This window comes from Engraulis encrasicolus, chromosome 11 (genome assembly GCF_034702125.1).
Source record: "Engraulis encrasicolus isolate BLACKSEA-1 chromosome 11, IST_EnEncr_1.0, whole genome shotgun sequence".
Taxonomy (NCBI): Eukaryota; Metazoa; Chordata; class Actinopteri; order Clupeiformes; family Engraulidae; genus Engraulis; species Engraulis encrasicolus.
In genome coordinates this window covers 33,269,522-33,284,521 of record NC_085867.1, presented here as the reverse complement: position 1 = coordinate 33,284,521, position 15,000 = coordinate 33,269,522, and the positions used below count along the sequence as shown (strand labels likewise).

Genomic DNA, 15,000 nt, shown 5'->3' with positions numbered 1-15,000 from the left:
GTGGTATCGGATGCAATGCCATGTTACAGCTTGTTGGTTTGGGGTGCCTTGAAATTTTTGAATTGAAAGGGTGCCCCGCCTAAAAAAAGGTTGAGAAACACTGCTTTAGGGAGTCTTTAGATTTGCCACATTTTCCTTATTTGTGTTTATTCATGTTTATTTAACATGCACACATTCCTACGACGGAAGAAATTGACTTTGCATTGAGTCGCGGGAGACTGACGTGATTTTGGCGACTAGAGGCAATTCGTGCCACTAGACCGACAGTTTATAGTTGAACTCCAGCCAATATTATGCAAATTAGCTATGTTTACCTATTCGACATACCATAGATATGCATGCTGTTCCGGAAATACATGCTCGGGACCCCTCCTATGGCACATCGTCCTCCAATGGGGTGTAGAACTCCAGAAAAGTATTTACAATTCACAATTTATTACAATGATATTCAAATTTGCGGATGACCAGCATAATCTCAACTGCTAAGGGGGTTTTGGACGCCTAAACCCCCTCCTATGTGTGTGTGTGTCAGAGCATGGCAACCCGACCGAAGCCCGACGGGCCGGGTCGGAACCCGACGGGCCGGGCCGGACTCGGACAAAAAAAATAGAATATCTGTCGGACTCGGGTCGGGCTCGGGCTTGAAGCAAACAGACATTGTGAAAATTGTAAGCAATCAGAGGAAACGTTTCAGTTCATGCAAACGGCAGTTTTGTGATTAAAAAATAAGTAATTGAATATGCATAAATGAAAATGTTGGTAGGCTACTCGTGCGAGTGATTATTATTGGCTGTATGCACGCGCCAGTTACCAGTGGCAACATGGACGCTCACTCCCAGTCAGCCGAGCAGGAATGCAGAGTCAACTTGCTTTCTTAATAAGCGCCAAATACAGTTGTCAGTGAACGCGTGGTCTTTTGTTGTAGGCTTAGTGTAGGCCATGTTTTAGCATGCCTTCGGTGCCGTCTTAAATGTTGAACATAAAATGACGAAGTTTGTCACTGCATTGCTCGCCAAGGATTACATTTCCAGCAAGGGGTAGCAAGGAGCATAATATGGATTAAAGAAGACGCACACGCTACGTGGAGTTGCCTAAGGTAGGGGCGAAGAGGTTTCCTGTTACTACTTTGTCCGCTGTGACATTTCATGTCCTTCACGTAGGTTCTTAATTCTTGTCACTTTCACTGTAGCCTACAGTTGTAACTATGCGCGTGCAACCTTTCCTGATTTTATATTGACCGCATGGACATCAGGGGAAATGACATTCTCTTGGAGGGCCGAACAGGCTACTGTTCTTCAGGGGTGAACTTATAGCCCATCCTTCTTAACGACAAGGAGTGGCATCTTCACCGGCTCGCGGGGATTTATTTGCACTAACAGTAACGTAACAAATGCGTCCATAGCCGCGCTGACTGCATCCAAACCGTATTCGTTAGTTTTCGCCTTTCTTATCCTCTCACGCCCCTCCCATGCATTTGATCACCGCACCCAACATCTCTGGTCTAACCGAAAGAAACATAAGGTGCGCTGTCACATGTATGCGTGTGTTTATACTTACTATGCGTGCGTAACTAAATTAGGCTACTGCAAATTGCCTCATCCTGGTTGCCTATCCTGGCTATTTATCACGTGCTATTTTGAGTATGAAGGAGGCCACATAGAAAATCTTGCTTGCGCACAGGTTCTGTTGTTATTACAGTGGTCTCGGGCTTCGGACGGGTTCGGACACAAACATTTTAATTAGTCTCGGGCTCGGGTCGGGGTTGATCACTTTTCTGTCGGCTGAGGGCCGGGCTCGGACAGAAAAAAACGGCCCGAGCCACGCTCTAGTGTGTGTGCCTGTGTGTGTGTGTGTGTGTGTGTGTGTGTGTGTGTGTGTGTGTGTGTGTGTGTGTGTGTGTGTGTGTGTGTGTGTGTGTGTGTGTGTGTGTGTGTGCATGTGTATCTATAGCGCCTCCTCCTCCTGGGCCGTGCTTCTCGAATGTGTGTGTGTGTGTGTGTGTGTGTGTGTGTGTGTGTGTGTGTGTGTGTGTGTGTGTGTGTGTGTGTGTGTGTGTGTGTGTGTGTGTGTGTGTGTGTGTGTGTGTGTGCGTGCGTGCGTGCGTGTGAGTGCATGTGTGTGTGTGTGTGTGTGTGTGTGTGTGTGTCTATAGCACCTCCTCCCCCAGGGCCGTGCTTCTCGCAGGTGCCCGATGACGTGGTCTCCACCATGCTGCGGCGCTTACTGTCGCTCCTCTCCAGGTACGCATCATCACTGTCCTCCTCCTCATCGTCATCGTCCTCCTCATCATCATCGTCATCCTCCTCTTCCTCCTCCTCGTCGTACTCCTCGTCGGTGGCCGGGGAGGAGAGGGCGTCGGCGCTGAAGGAGCGGTCCAGCCGGAGCTCGGGGATGACGAAGGACGAGGAGGAGGAGGATGGAGGCGCGTTGGTGTCCGGGGGCTCTGACAGGCAGGTGTCCTCCACGTCCACGCCCACATTTAGGGTGGAGCCGTTCTTGTCCTCCTCTCCACCTGCATGGGAAATGGGTCAAAAACATGGGTCTAAAGTAAATTTGAGGAGCTCTTTTCCAAAATGAGATATATCCATTTTATAGAATGTTGGGAAATTTACATTTTTGTATTGGGCATTCCATTGGAATTGCATTGCAAAATGCATTTTATAGAGGTTAAAAAAGTATGTTCTCAAAACATTTGAATAGGAAGATTTCACACATAGATGATAGGACTTCTTATCAGTCAATTCCAATATTAAAATGCAAAAATTCAAAAATGGTGGATATAGCGTTTTGGAAAAGAGCTTTTCATTTGTTTATCTTGGTCTCTTCAGATCCTACGACATGGTTCCAGTGATCCATATCCTTGATCTGTTCATCTCTTCTTGAGACCAAGATAAACAAATTTGCTTTAGATGGTGTCAAGCATGTATGGTGGTAAAACAAGTGAGTTTTACACAAAAAAGTGTATCCTCTCAATAGCCAAGCATGGTAGTGGGACTGACATGGTTTGGGGATGCATGAATGCTGTCAACATTGGCAATCTGAAATACACCTTAAAGAAACATGCACGTCAACATGCACTGTGACTACTGAAGCAGATTGTGATATTCTCCATAGGATTGCATTCAAATCTCACACCAATCTATTTAAGCCAGGTGCACACCCAAAATGTAAAACTTCAATGCAAAGAAAGTTTGAAACGCACACTAATGACCTCCCTTTTAATCCCTTTTCATTTCGAGACGATTTGAGCCAACACAACCCCTTCTCTACCGGATTTTAATCTGGGGTGTATTCACTTTTGTGAGTACATGTTCAAACATTAATGGCTGTATTTTGTTTTTTTCCGAGTGAACAAGAAATTTAAGCGGTTACATATGAGTGATTCTACGATTTCCCTACGCTTTTGGCAAAAGCAAAATGTCAATTATCAGTATTTTTTTTCAACTAAATGACCTAGATGTTTACATAGTGTATATATTTAAGTTTCCAAACAAACAAATTGCCAAGCTTAATTTTAAATCATTTGATAAATACTCTAATGAAAGCGAACATTTGCTTAATTATTTTGTCAACAGTGTTATGGACAAATACTATGTCATTTCAAACATATATAAAAATACTACAGAGTTGAAACAATATATGTTTGAAAGTGCTTATGTCCCTTAGCAGTAATGTTGTCATTAATCTGTGCAACTGATATAGAAAATGTGATTGTTGAGCTTCATAAGTAGGATTTTATGAGTCAGTGTGATACAGACTGACACATTTTTCATCATAAATCCCTGTAACGTCTGATTTGAATATAGTCACCCTCCTTACACAAGACTTCCTTCTCCAGAGATAATCCCTAGTGTACGTTCATAGGATTTTTCCAACACATAAGGGATCAATAGCACAAAAACACTTTCAAAACAGTCAACGGTGTAACTCAACTGTGTTACGGTCAACAGTGCAGGGGAACAAGTCGGCACTTTTTTAGGAGAAAAAACAGAGCAGACAAACCCATCTCCCTAGAACACAAATTATTTTGTTTGTTTGTCTGTCAATATGGATATAAATTGGCAAAAACATACTCCTCCTCAACTGTCATCAGTGTTGCCAGATTGGGCTGGTTCCCGCCCTATTGGGCTGCTTAGGATGGCCGTGTGCGGGTAAAAATGGCATCTATCAGAAAAACCTTCCCACTGCCATATAAATCAATAGAATTGGGCGGGTTTTTAGGGCGGATTTTGATTATTTTTTGGGCTGGAAATCATCAGCCTCATCTGGCAACCCTGACTGTCATACTTAATTGTAACACCATTGACGGTAACACCGTTGACATTTCAGCCATTTTTATGGTGTTGTGCTAACTGAGGACCTCAGAAGTTCCACCACAACACCTTAATCAATTCATGTATCTGTATGCTTTATCTGTGTTTTTCTACATGTGATTTCTAATTCAGATTCTTATGAATATGTTGATAACACTGTTGACAGGCAATTTTCCCGCTATGAGAACATGAAAAAGAATGGATTAAATTATGGAAGGATGGAGCTCAAAATTTACCAAAAAGTCTTCCCGTATCCTGCCAAAGAGGTTATGACATCACGTGATGTTATTCGTATGGCCTAAGACCAAACCATTACTGATTTATGGAGGAGGTTTCAGACCGTGACACGGTTAACACAGTTTTCGTGGACACACACAAAATGGCAAATTTCATGTATAATGGAAAGGACAGTGGTCTTTCTGACAGTTTTGTCATATTGTGATGATTACTGTGAATCAACATTTGCAATCGTCTTGGGCAAAACAAGTTTCTTTACATGCTAATATAAAGACTGAATCTGACATTTGGAAAACAGGACGGCATGAAAACGCCCAAAACTAGTATTAAATATTCATTCTTGCTGAGGGAAATAATGCTATGTCTACACTTTCTGTATTATATGAAAGATAAATGTTTTCTAATGTCCAAAACATCATTGGATGCAGTTAATAGTTAATGGAATTGCCAAATAAAATCCACAGACTTAAAAGTGTAGGCAAATTAGAGAATCACTCATATGTTGCTAAAAGGCCACTAATCATTGTGTCAAAGTGACATTTCTGTAATGCTTTCCTATGAAAAGATATACTCACAAATCTGCAAAAACTGTGAGGGCTGTACTCACTTTTGTGATATACTGTAAATGAGAGAGCTCTTAAAGGGGTATGCCACTAATACAGTTAGAATCGTTGGCCGGGGTTTATAAAGGTGGTAAAGTGTTATTTTTCATGTAAGCCGTTGTCTTGCTTTAAGACAAGTTAAAAGACGGAGCATGTCGCTAAGCTAGTGAAAGTCAATGGATCCGTGTAGCATGCTACATGCTACAGTGATGCATTTTTTAAAGGGAAAAAGTGTGCCTTGGCTCAAAAAAGGTTGGGAAACACTGTACTAGGTAATAAAATGACATTTTCTAGTATGGCCCAAGTACAGAGAAAATTGAAATGCATTGAAGCACAAGGTTGACAGTAGGCTCAAATCCTGTAGTTGACAACCACTATAACAGGGCTGAGCTGGGAGAAAAATTTGGCCCGGGCATTTTTGACATTGACATTTTCCTCTCACGGCCCATCTACTTTTCTATGATATTATTTCTATGACCTTTTCTAAGATATTATGCCTTAGTTCATTGTTTGTTAAAATTGGGCTGCCCCTTCTAAATGGTGGGCCAGTCTCTAAGGGGAAAAAAAGACAAAAGGACAACTAAAGCAAAAGCATCGGCCCCTGAGGACTGTTGGCCCACCAGGAAAATGCCCTGTATGCCAGATTACCAGTCCAGCCCTGCACTATAAACACATCTCACCTCCATCCCCTCCTCCTCCGCCTCCACCTCCTCCTCCACAGGCACCTGTGAGCGACTCCTCATCCCCCGTCTCTGCCTGCTCCGTCTCGGCCGCGCTGAAGCTCCGGTGATCCTCTTCCTCCCCCCGGCCCCCCCTCCAGCTGTCCCCCTCCCCCTCCCACTCCGTGCTCTTGCCCTCCTCCTCTCCCTCGGTGGAGGGGGGCGGTGTGGGGGGCACCTAAGAAATAGTAGAACAATAACTTTATTTCAATGAAATTGTATTGAGAGCCACTTTCAAAAATACCCAAGGACACTAAATAAACAACAATAAAAGTCTGAGGCTAAAAAACAAGGCAATTTAAGAACAAAGACCACTGATAAAATTACATAAATAACGCAATAGTAGGGCAAGGCAATATTCAAATTAAAATATAAAATAATGTCACAATAACACAATAAAATGACCAGAAAACAATATCACAGTAAGACCAAATTATTGTAGACAGTAAATGACAGTAAAAGTCCCATACAACAAGTATACCGTAGTAGCCTCTTGCTGCAGATGGGGTCGCCGACAGGCCTCTTCACTATGTGCTGAAAATAATCAACTACATCCTAAAAACATGGCTATGACATTATCTAGAGCCTTATGTAACAGTTTAAGACATAGCCATAGCAATTTCGGTGACAGTAACATATAACATAGGCTCTGTGCTAAGGGTTTAAGATGGAACGAAAGGCAAGCGTGAAAAAAAGCTTTGCTTCAAACGTAGAGAGATAAGAGAGGTGTGCACACCTTCATGCTCTCGTCCAGGGGGGTGCAGGAGGAGCCCCCCAGGGACGTGAGGTCACTGCCGGGGGGGCTGGTGGGGACGGGAGCCTCCGAGGGACTGCTGAGGGACGGGTCTGAGTCGCTGGCGCCGCCGATACAGACACCCCCACCGCCAACGCCGACGCCGACCCCGACGCCCCCGACACCTACTCCCCTGGGAGGGACGTCCACGTAGCACGACTCCGCAAGCTTAGGCTCCAGCATCTGGGGAATACATGACACGAGAGACACATGGAGAAAAAAACACAAATGACTTGTTAGGTTTCAGCAAAGAGAGGCAAACAAGACTCGCAGAAAACACACACAAACACACAAACAGCACGACTCAGCAACCTTAGGCTCCGCAAGCTTAGGCTACAGCATCTGGGGAGAACATGACATGAGAGACATGCAAAAAAAAAAACAGGGGTGCATTCCTCAAAACCATAGTTCCTAACTATGTTAGCTACGTTGTTGTTTGCAATGCGATTTCACATTGACAACTACCCAAGTTGCTAACTGGCTAAAAACTATGCTTTTGAGAAATGCACCCCTGACTTGTTGGGATCCAGCAAATAGAGGAGAAGCAGAAGAAACACAAACACAAACAACATAAACACAGTCAATTTGTCGGCGCAACATACTTTTTACAATAGAAATGGTATAGAGAGAACTCAAGCAGACTAAAAAAACAAGAGTTACAAAATAAATATGAGCCATTTTAATCTTCTTTCGTCTTAGATGTTCACTCACATGCACACAATCCATACAATCATATACAGAAAGAGTGTGAGAGAGAGAGAGAGAGAGAGAGAGAGAGAGAGAGAGAGAGAGAGAGAGAGAGAGAGAGAGAGAGAGAGAGAGAGAGAGAGAGAGAGAGAGAGAGAGAGAGAGAGAGAGAGAGAGAGAGAGAGAGAGTAGCAAACAAGTGCTTTGTTTGTCCCGGGGGAGACTGAGTGAACACTGGGACGCTACGTCACCCCTCAGCACACCAAACATCAGAATGTCACTGTCGACGCAACGTGTGTGTATGTGTGTGTGCGTGCCTGTGTGTGTGTGTGTACGTGCGTGTGTGTGTGTGTGTGTGTGTGTGTGTGTGTGTGTGTGTGTGTGTGTGTGTGTGTGTGTGTGTGTGTGTGTGTGTGTGTGTGTGTGTGTGTGTGTGTGTGTGTGTGTGCGTGCCTGTGTGTGTGTGTGTGTGCGTGCGTGCCTGTGTGTGTGTGTGCGCGCGCATGTGTGTGCATGCGCGCGCGCGTGTGTGTGTGTGTGTGCGTGCCTGTGTGTGTGTGTGTGTGTGTGTGTGTGTGTGTGTGTGTGTGTGTGTGTGTGTGTGTGTGTGTGTGTGTGTGTGCCCACGTGTGCATGTACATGTGTGTGTGTGTGTGTGCGTGCGTGCGTGCATGTGTGCGTGCGTGCGTGCGTACGCGCGCATGTGTGTGTGTGTGTGCGTGAAGAGCTATTTACTGTTGGTCTGGGAAGTGGACAAATGGGGTGCGGCTGGGAAGTAGGGAGCGGCCCAGCGGCCATCTTGGAGTATTGATGAGAAACAACACGCTCTGCATTACAACACCAGGGAGGCACGTAAATGAATTATACATTAGCCCTGTGGCTCAGGCAGTGTGTGTGTGTGTGTGTGTGTGTGTGTGTGTGTGTGTGTGTGTGTGTGTGTGTGTGTGTGTGTGTGTGTGTGTGTGTGTGTGTGTGTGTGTGTGTGTGTGTGTGTGTGTGTGTGCCTGCACGCGCGCCCGAGAGAGAGAGAGAGAGAGAGAGAGAGAGAGAGAGAGAGAGAGAGAGAGAGAGAGAGAGCTAGTGCTAGTGTGCGCCTGCGTGGTGTGTGTGTGTGTGTGTGTGTGTGTGTGTGTGTGTGTGTGTGTGTGTGTGTGTGTGTGTGTGTGTGTGTGTGTGTGTGTGTGTGTGTGTGTGTGTGTGTGTGTGTGTGTGTGTGTGTGTGTGTAAATCAGTAAATATAAATAGATGTGATGCTCTTCTAGCGGTGTAGCAGCCTAATTATGATAAACAGTATGTGTACACTAGAAACTATCTGCATTCCTTGTAGGTCTCATTTCACACACACACACACACACACACACACACACACACACACACACACACACACACACACACACACACACACACACACACACACACACACACACACACACACACACACACACACACACACACACACACACACACACATTCTCTTTTAATTAATCCCAGATATCCTTGCTATGTTTGTACGGAACCTTTTAGGCCTCAATTATTTGAGAATTCCTCCATCCAAGACACAATCCGCCAGACATAAAAACACACACACCCTTAAACACATATGCACACACTCTATCACAAACATTTTTTAAGCATACACGGACAAGGCCACACACACTCACACACGTGTGGGCACACGCACACACGCACGCACGCACGCACGCACACACGCACGCACGCACGCACACACGCACGCATGCACACACGCACGCACGTACACACACACACACACACCAAGTTAAAGAGAGAGAAGGAGGGGGGAGAAAGACCAAGAGAGAGAGACTGAGAGAAAGAGAGCGCGCGAGAGAGGATCATTCTCATAAATGCCAGCAAGACTGTTTTGATGCGTCTTTCGGGTACATTCACAGCGGATCAACTTGCATCCGTCTGGCGAGAAAGAGCTGAGGTTGTAAGGTTTTACAGTCAGCGCTCTGGACAACTGCTACTGGATGCCGTGAGCTGTAAATTCAGAAACGATTATTCCCTTTTAGCCTCTCTCATCCTTTCACAAAGAGCCAGTTCACATAATTTGCTGCTTCTTTAGAACCTGCCGGAAAAACTATGGCATAGACAAAAATGTTCCCCCTCTGATGTATCACCAAAGCTGGTGTCAGCACAGGAAATGCCAACATGGCATGGTTCCTTATTTCTTTCTAACTTTTTTCCTTAATAGACAGAAATAAATCCATGTGTTGGTAGAGAAAATTAAAATGTTCTGCTATGATATGGCGGTTTTGACCCTGGCGTGCGACTCAAGCAGTGTTTCTATTTAGCTCATGCAGAGGAGACAAACAAGGCCCAGTGGGAAAGATGTTTTTAGATGCAACGATAACAATCGGGGATGAGCTGGCTATAGTAACATGGGGGGGGGCAAGAGAGAGGTACACTGAGACACTGGACGACAGGGGACATAGAGGACACGGGGGCAGCTGCGGCCTAGTGGTATAGGGAGGTGGTGCGCGCGGGGGGGGGGAGGGGTGTAAGAGAGGAGTACACTGGGGACACAGGGAACGCGGGGGCAGCTTGGGCCTAGGGAGCTGGTCTTAAGTTCAGAGGGTTGCACATGACAGTGCACAGGGCCTGTTTCATAACACATTACAACTTGGCCATTGCCTGGTAAATGCTCATTTGTAACAGGGTCCGTGTCCTCAGGGGTTAGAATACAAATGTGATCTGTCTGAAAAAGAAAAACACAACAACAATAACTAGGCAAGCATTGACAAATGACCTCATCTGCCACAATGCTTCGTTTTATTTCTAGATCACATCCCATGACTTTCGAGAAATAACTTGTAGCCACTGAATCCCCATGGCAAGACAAGACAAGAGAACGAAACATCTCAAAGTCACTTGCTTATCTGTAGAACCACTGTGTCTAAAAACAAACACGGGTCCGGATTTCTTAGAACTTAGACCTCAGACAAGGTTGAAGTTAGGTTGAAGTTGAAGTATTCTACTATACTCAGTTACTCCCCTTGAGAACCATTGTATATTTTTCTATGTATGTCCTCTCAGTGAGATGATTTGGATAAACCTGTCATCTAAATGCAATATAATGCAATGGTAATGACAGCAGCAGGCTTTGGGACAAATCTATCCCTATCCCTCATCCCAAATGATTCTGACCAGTGGTGTATGTGTGGCTTGGAAAGTGGTGGGGGCATGCATGTGGCAAATTGTCCAGGTAGGCCTATCCTACTTTTACTTCTAGGTATCCCATTTTTGTTTGGGGGAAAAAAAGTTGTGGGGAAAATTTGGATCCATCCCGAAATAGCAAGAGCAATAGAATTTATATAGCACATTATCATACACAAATGTCATTCGATGCGCTTAAGAGAAAAGAAAGAGAAGAGATAAGTAGAAAGTAGATACAGTAGTATTATAGAAAGTATTATAGTACTACATGGTTCTGTCCCTGAGTAGACTTGGACCTCAACAGGGACGCTACAGCTCTACAGCAGTGTTTGCCAACCTTTTTTGACTCGCGTACCACCTAAGCCCAGGGACGTAACTACTGTTTTCTGGGGGGGGTTATGCAAGGACGATTTTGGTGCCCCCCCTCCCCAAAAAAACACTTAATATTTATTTGGCACCCTCCAACGCCCTCTCTTTGGCGCCCCCTCTCTCTGGCGCCCCCCTGCAACGCATAGATCGCATAGGCTGTAGTTGCGCCCCTGCCTAAGCCTTTCTGTTGTACCATGAGTAGCCCCTATCCCATGCTCTCTATATATTCCTTTATCCCAGTGTGACTATACTCTATTCAATTGTCATTATCACATTTTCCGCGTACCTCCTGAGGTATGCTTGCGTACCCTTAGTGGTACACGTACCCATGGTGGGGAAACACTGCTGCACAGGGTGCGTTGGAAGACTTATGAAGAGTTGTTCAAAAAAAAGGTTGAGAACCATTGACTTGAAGGCTTTAGACGAACAGCTAACCTCATGTGAACTCAACACAGTCAGGAAGAACAGCCACATCACTATGGCAATGCACTGTCCTGGCCTGATCCCAATGACTCCTGTACCAATAACAAATGTCGCAATGAAAGGATAAGGATAACAAGAGCATATAGCAACATTAGCGATATTTGTGGATTAACACAGCAGCGGATGTTATTTGTGCTACTACAGTAAGATTATTCTAAGGGGAGATGACTAACCCAAGTGTTTCTTTAAGTCTAAAATGGGGTATTAGTGCTCTCTCTCTCTCTCTCTCTCTCTCTCTCTCTCTCTCTCTCTCTCTCTCTCTCTCTCTCTCTCTCTCTCTCTCCCTCTCTCTCTCTCTCTCTAATGCATCATACTGGTAACACACACACACACACACACACACACACACACACACACACACACACACACATTCACACATACACACGCACACACACTGTGCATAAGAAAGAGCGCTGTTAGAGGATGTTGCTCCGTCAAATTCCTGTCTAGCCGAAATCCTTAGAGTGTATACCGCACGCACGAACACACACACACGCGCGCGCGCGCACACACACACACACACGCACGCACACACACACACACACACACACACACACACACACACACACACACACACACACACACACACACACACACACACACACACACACACACACACACACACACACACACACAGACCGACCTCGCAGCAAAGCCTCCAGTGGCAACTGGGTATTTTTAGCTGAGATTGTTACACATATTTCCATGCAGAACACCACACGCACACACACACACACAGCACAAACAGAAGATTCCATTGATTTTCTTTTGATGTCTGTCAGATGACTCTCACAGTGTGACTGTCTATGTCTGGCTGTCTCTGGGTCCTGTAATACCCAATCCAACACACACACACACACACACACACACACACACACACACACACACACACACACACACACACACACACACACACACGCTCCCACAAACGCACACACAAACGTGCGCACACCCATACACACACACATGCACATGCACACACACACACACACACGCACACGCACACGCACACGCACACACACACACACACACACACACACACACCAAATGAAAGAAAAACACAATTGGGCAGAAGGTAGAGATTACTCTGCAAAGCATCTGAAACTTCCAGAAGTCTGCGGAGGGTTGCAGCCCCCCCCCCCCTCTCTCTCTCCTACTTCAAAAGCACATTTGATCTCACACTGGCAAGAAGCCTATCAGATATGGCAGGCACAACGCGTACGTATGAGACACAATTAAATCTTTTGCCATTTTCTTACTGAATAAGGAAGCAGATTATCACTGTAAGATGTTGCAGTCATCTAACTGTAAATCTACTTAGTTGGATGAAAAACAGAAAAAGGCAATCCGCACTACAGTGCTTCAGCCAGATGAAAGAGTCATTGCACAGACAGAACACAAACTTCAGTTGGTATGATAAATGGGCAGTAAGCTAAACCTCACAGTTTCTTAAAGTAATACTGTCCCATTTTTGGAAATAAGCTCATATTACACATCCCCTTGAGTTAAATAATTGAGTTTTACCTTTCTACTGTACTTTCAGCCGTTCTCTGAGTACGGCAGTGCAAATTTTACCTCCAAGCAAGCAGTTAACATTGACTCCTATGAGACCAGTTAGCCGCCAGCTGGTCTCATAGGACTCAATGTTAACTGCTAGCATGGAGGTAAAATTTGCACTGCCATACTCAGAGAACGGTTTGCTCTCACATTGCTCCAGGGACTCTAACCAATACCCTGAAAAATAATAACTGATAGCGTCAGCTGAGTGCAATGCTCTGTAAAAAAGCCATTTTGAGGATACACATGACAGCAGAAGGAAGTACAAGAGGAGGCCGGCCAGCAACACTGAAGCCAAGAGACAGCAGAGACAGCCAAGAGACAGCTTTGACTGGGCCCGGGACAAAATCATCTGAAAGGGCCCCCCTCTCAATGCAGACAATGTAATGACACAAGTGACCTGCAACGGGACAAGTGACCTCTCTGTCCCCCTCTGTCGACGGGCCTGCATGACAGGACAAAACAGGATTAGGACACAGTCAAGACCATGTAAAACGGAAGACAGCCGGGAATTGTAAGGTTGTGGAATGAAGAGTGGCTTTTTGTAAATGGACACAAGACAGAGGAATGTAGGCCTATGTTATATAAACCAACATCAAAGTAGCGAAGTAAAAGTGTAGCTAAGAGCAGGCTTGGCTGTAGTCTTCACCAAAGAGCCTTTCACAGTCCTGGCCCAAATGATAAGACTCGATTCTAGTGGTGGAAATCAAAACACAAGAAGCCGCATCCTGCCCAAAGGTATATTATACAAGGTGCAGAGATACGGTACCCATTTTATTTTAACATAAACCAAAATAACCATCAATATCAGCTGTGTAGTTTGCTGCTAACCATCACAGTCCTGTTTTGTACAAGTAGTTGGCTGCCTTTATGTATTTATTCCCTTTCCCTTGCTCAGCTGTCCCCGGGGAGGCTCTCAGGGCCTTGCATGAAAACACACGTCATCATGTAGAAGCAACAGCCAAATATCATTACCGTCATCTCACACACCAGTAAACCGAAGAGACTGGCTGTTATACCACAGCAAACAGGATGCCATGTACGAGAGGCCGCACTTTCTGTCATGCTATACAGGGCACAACATCCCATGGTACACTAAATCCATCACATCCATCGTTGTGTCACATGACAAGACTGCACCTTAGAGACCCAATGTCATACTATGGCAACATACCATAATCCTGTTGTCTTGACAACCACTGTTGTCATACATCTACAAAAACTGCATCCCAGACACCAAGTATCATACTATGAAAGACAGTACAATCATTCAGCTGCTGTAACGATGTACAAGGCAACATACCATAATACAGTTATCTTGACAACCGTTATTGTCATGCACAGAAAAATTGCATCCCAGAGACCTGATCATACTATGGAATCCCACAATGCAACTGTTGTCATGGCAGCCATGGCATGCCAAGTGACATTATAGTCTTTGCACCATAAGGCCGCGATCACACTGGACGCGGATTTTACAGTAGGAGGCGGATATGTTCTGTTGTTTGTTAATGAAAATGAGCGGATTCCACGTCGAATATCAGTGCAAGGCGTATTGCGGATTTTTTACCTCTCCGCGACCTGCCGATCGAGTTCTCAAGGCGGAAAATCCGCTGCACGTCACCTGCCGATATCCAGATGTTTCTATTACGAGACCGTTATCGACATTTATATCAGATTGATGATCCAACCTCCGGAGAGCAAGACAGCTCGTCTTCTATCCATTTTACATAGATGAATTTACGAAGATGTATGTGTATGTTTTCACAAACCTCAAATAACACAACACCATAGATTACGTTGCGAGTGACAGCTCAGCCGTTAGGTTGCCTGGTCACCGCATTCGAACCGGCGCAGCAGATCCGCTCTTGGTCTGATCATTACGGATAAATCAGCTGGACGCGCATTGCGGATTGTAAGCATAAATCCGCTTCCAGTGTGATCGCGGCCTAGCACTGTAGCTATCCCTTTAGTCCCGCTATAGCCCTCACTGCATACTTCAGAAGATCAAATCAATCGTGCACTGTAGAGATGCTACAACGTCATGCTCTGCACGACCACATCCA

General features: G+C 45.2%; 1 protein-coding gene across 1 annotated transcript in view; it reads right to left on the bottom strand.

Moving 5' to 3' along the window:
• The window catches only part of rgs3a (regulator of G protein signaling 3a), a 269,497-nt gene that overhangs the window by 106,883 nt on the left and 147,614 nt on the right, over positions 1–15,000 (bottom strand). The window contains exons 11-13 of the mRNA XM_063210505.1: positions 6,608–6,847; positions 5,833–6,049; positions 2,156–2,512 (exon numbers count right to left, since the gene is read on the bottom strand). Of these exons, the coding sequence (XP_063066575.1) occupies positions 2,156–2,512; positions 5,833–6,049; positions 6,608–6,847 (814 nt within the window). The remainder of the gene's footprint in view (positions 1–2,155; positions 2,513–5,832; positions 6,050–6,607; positions 6,848–15,000) is intronic.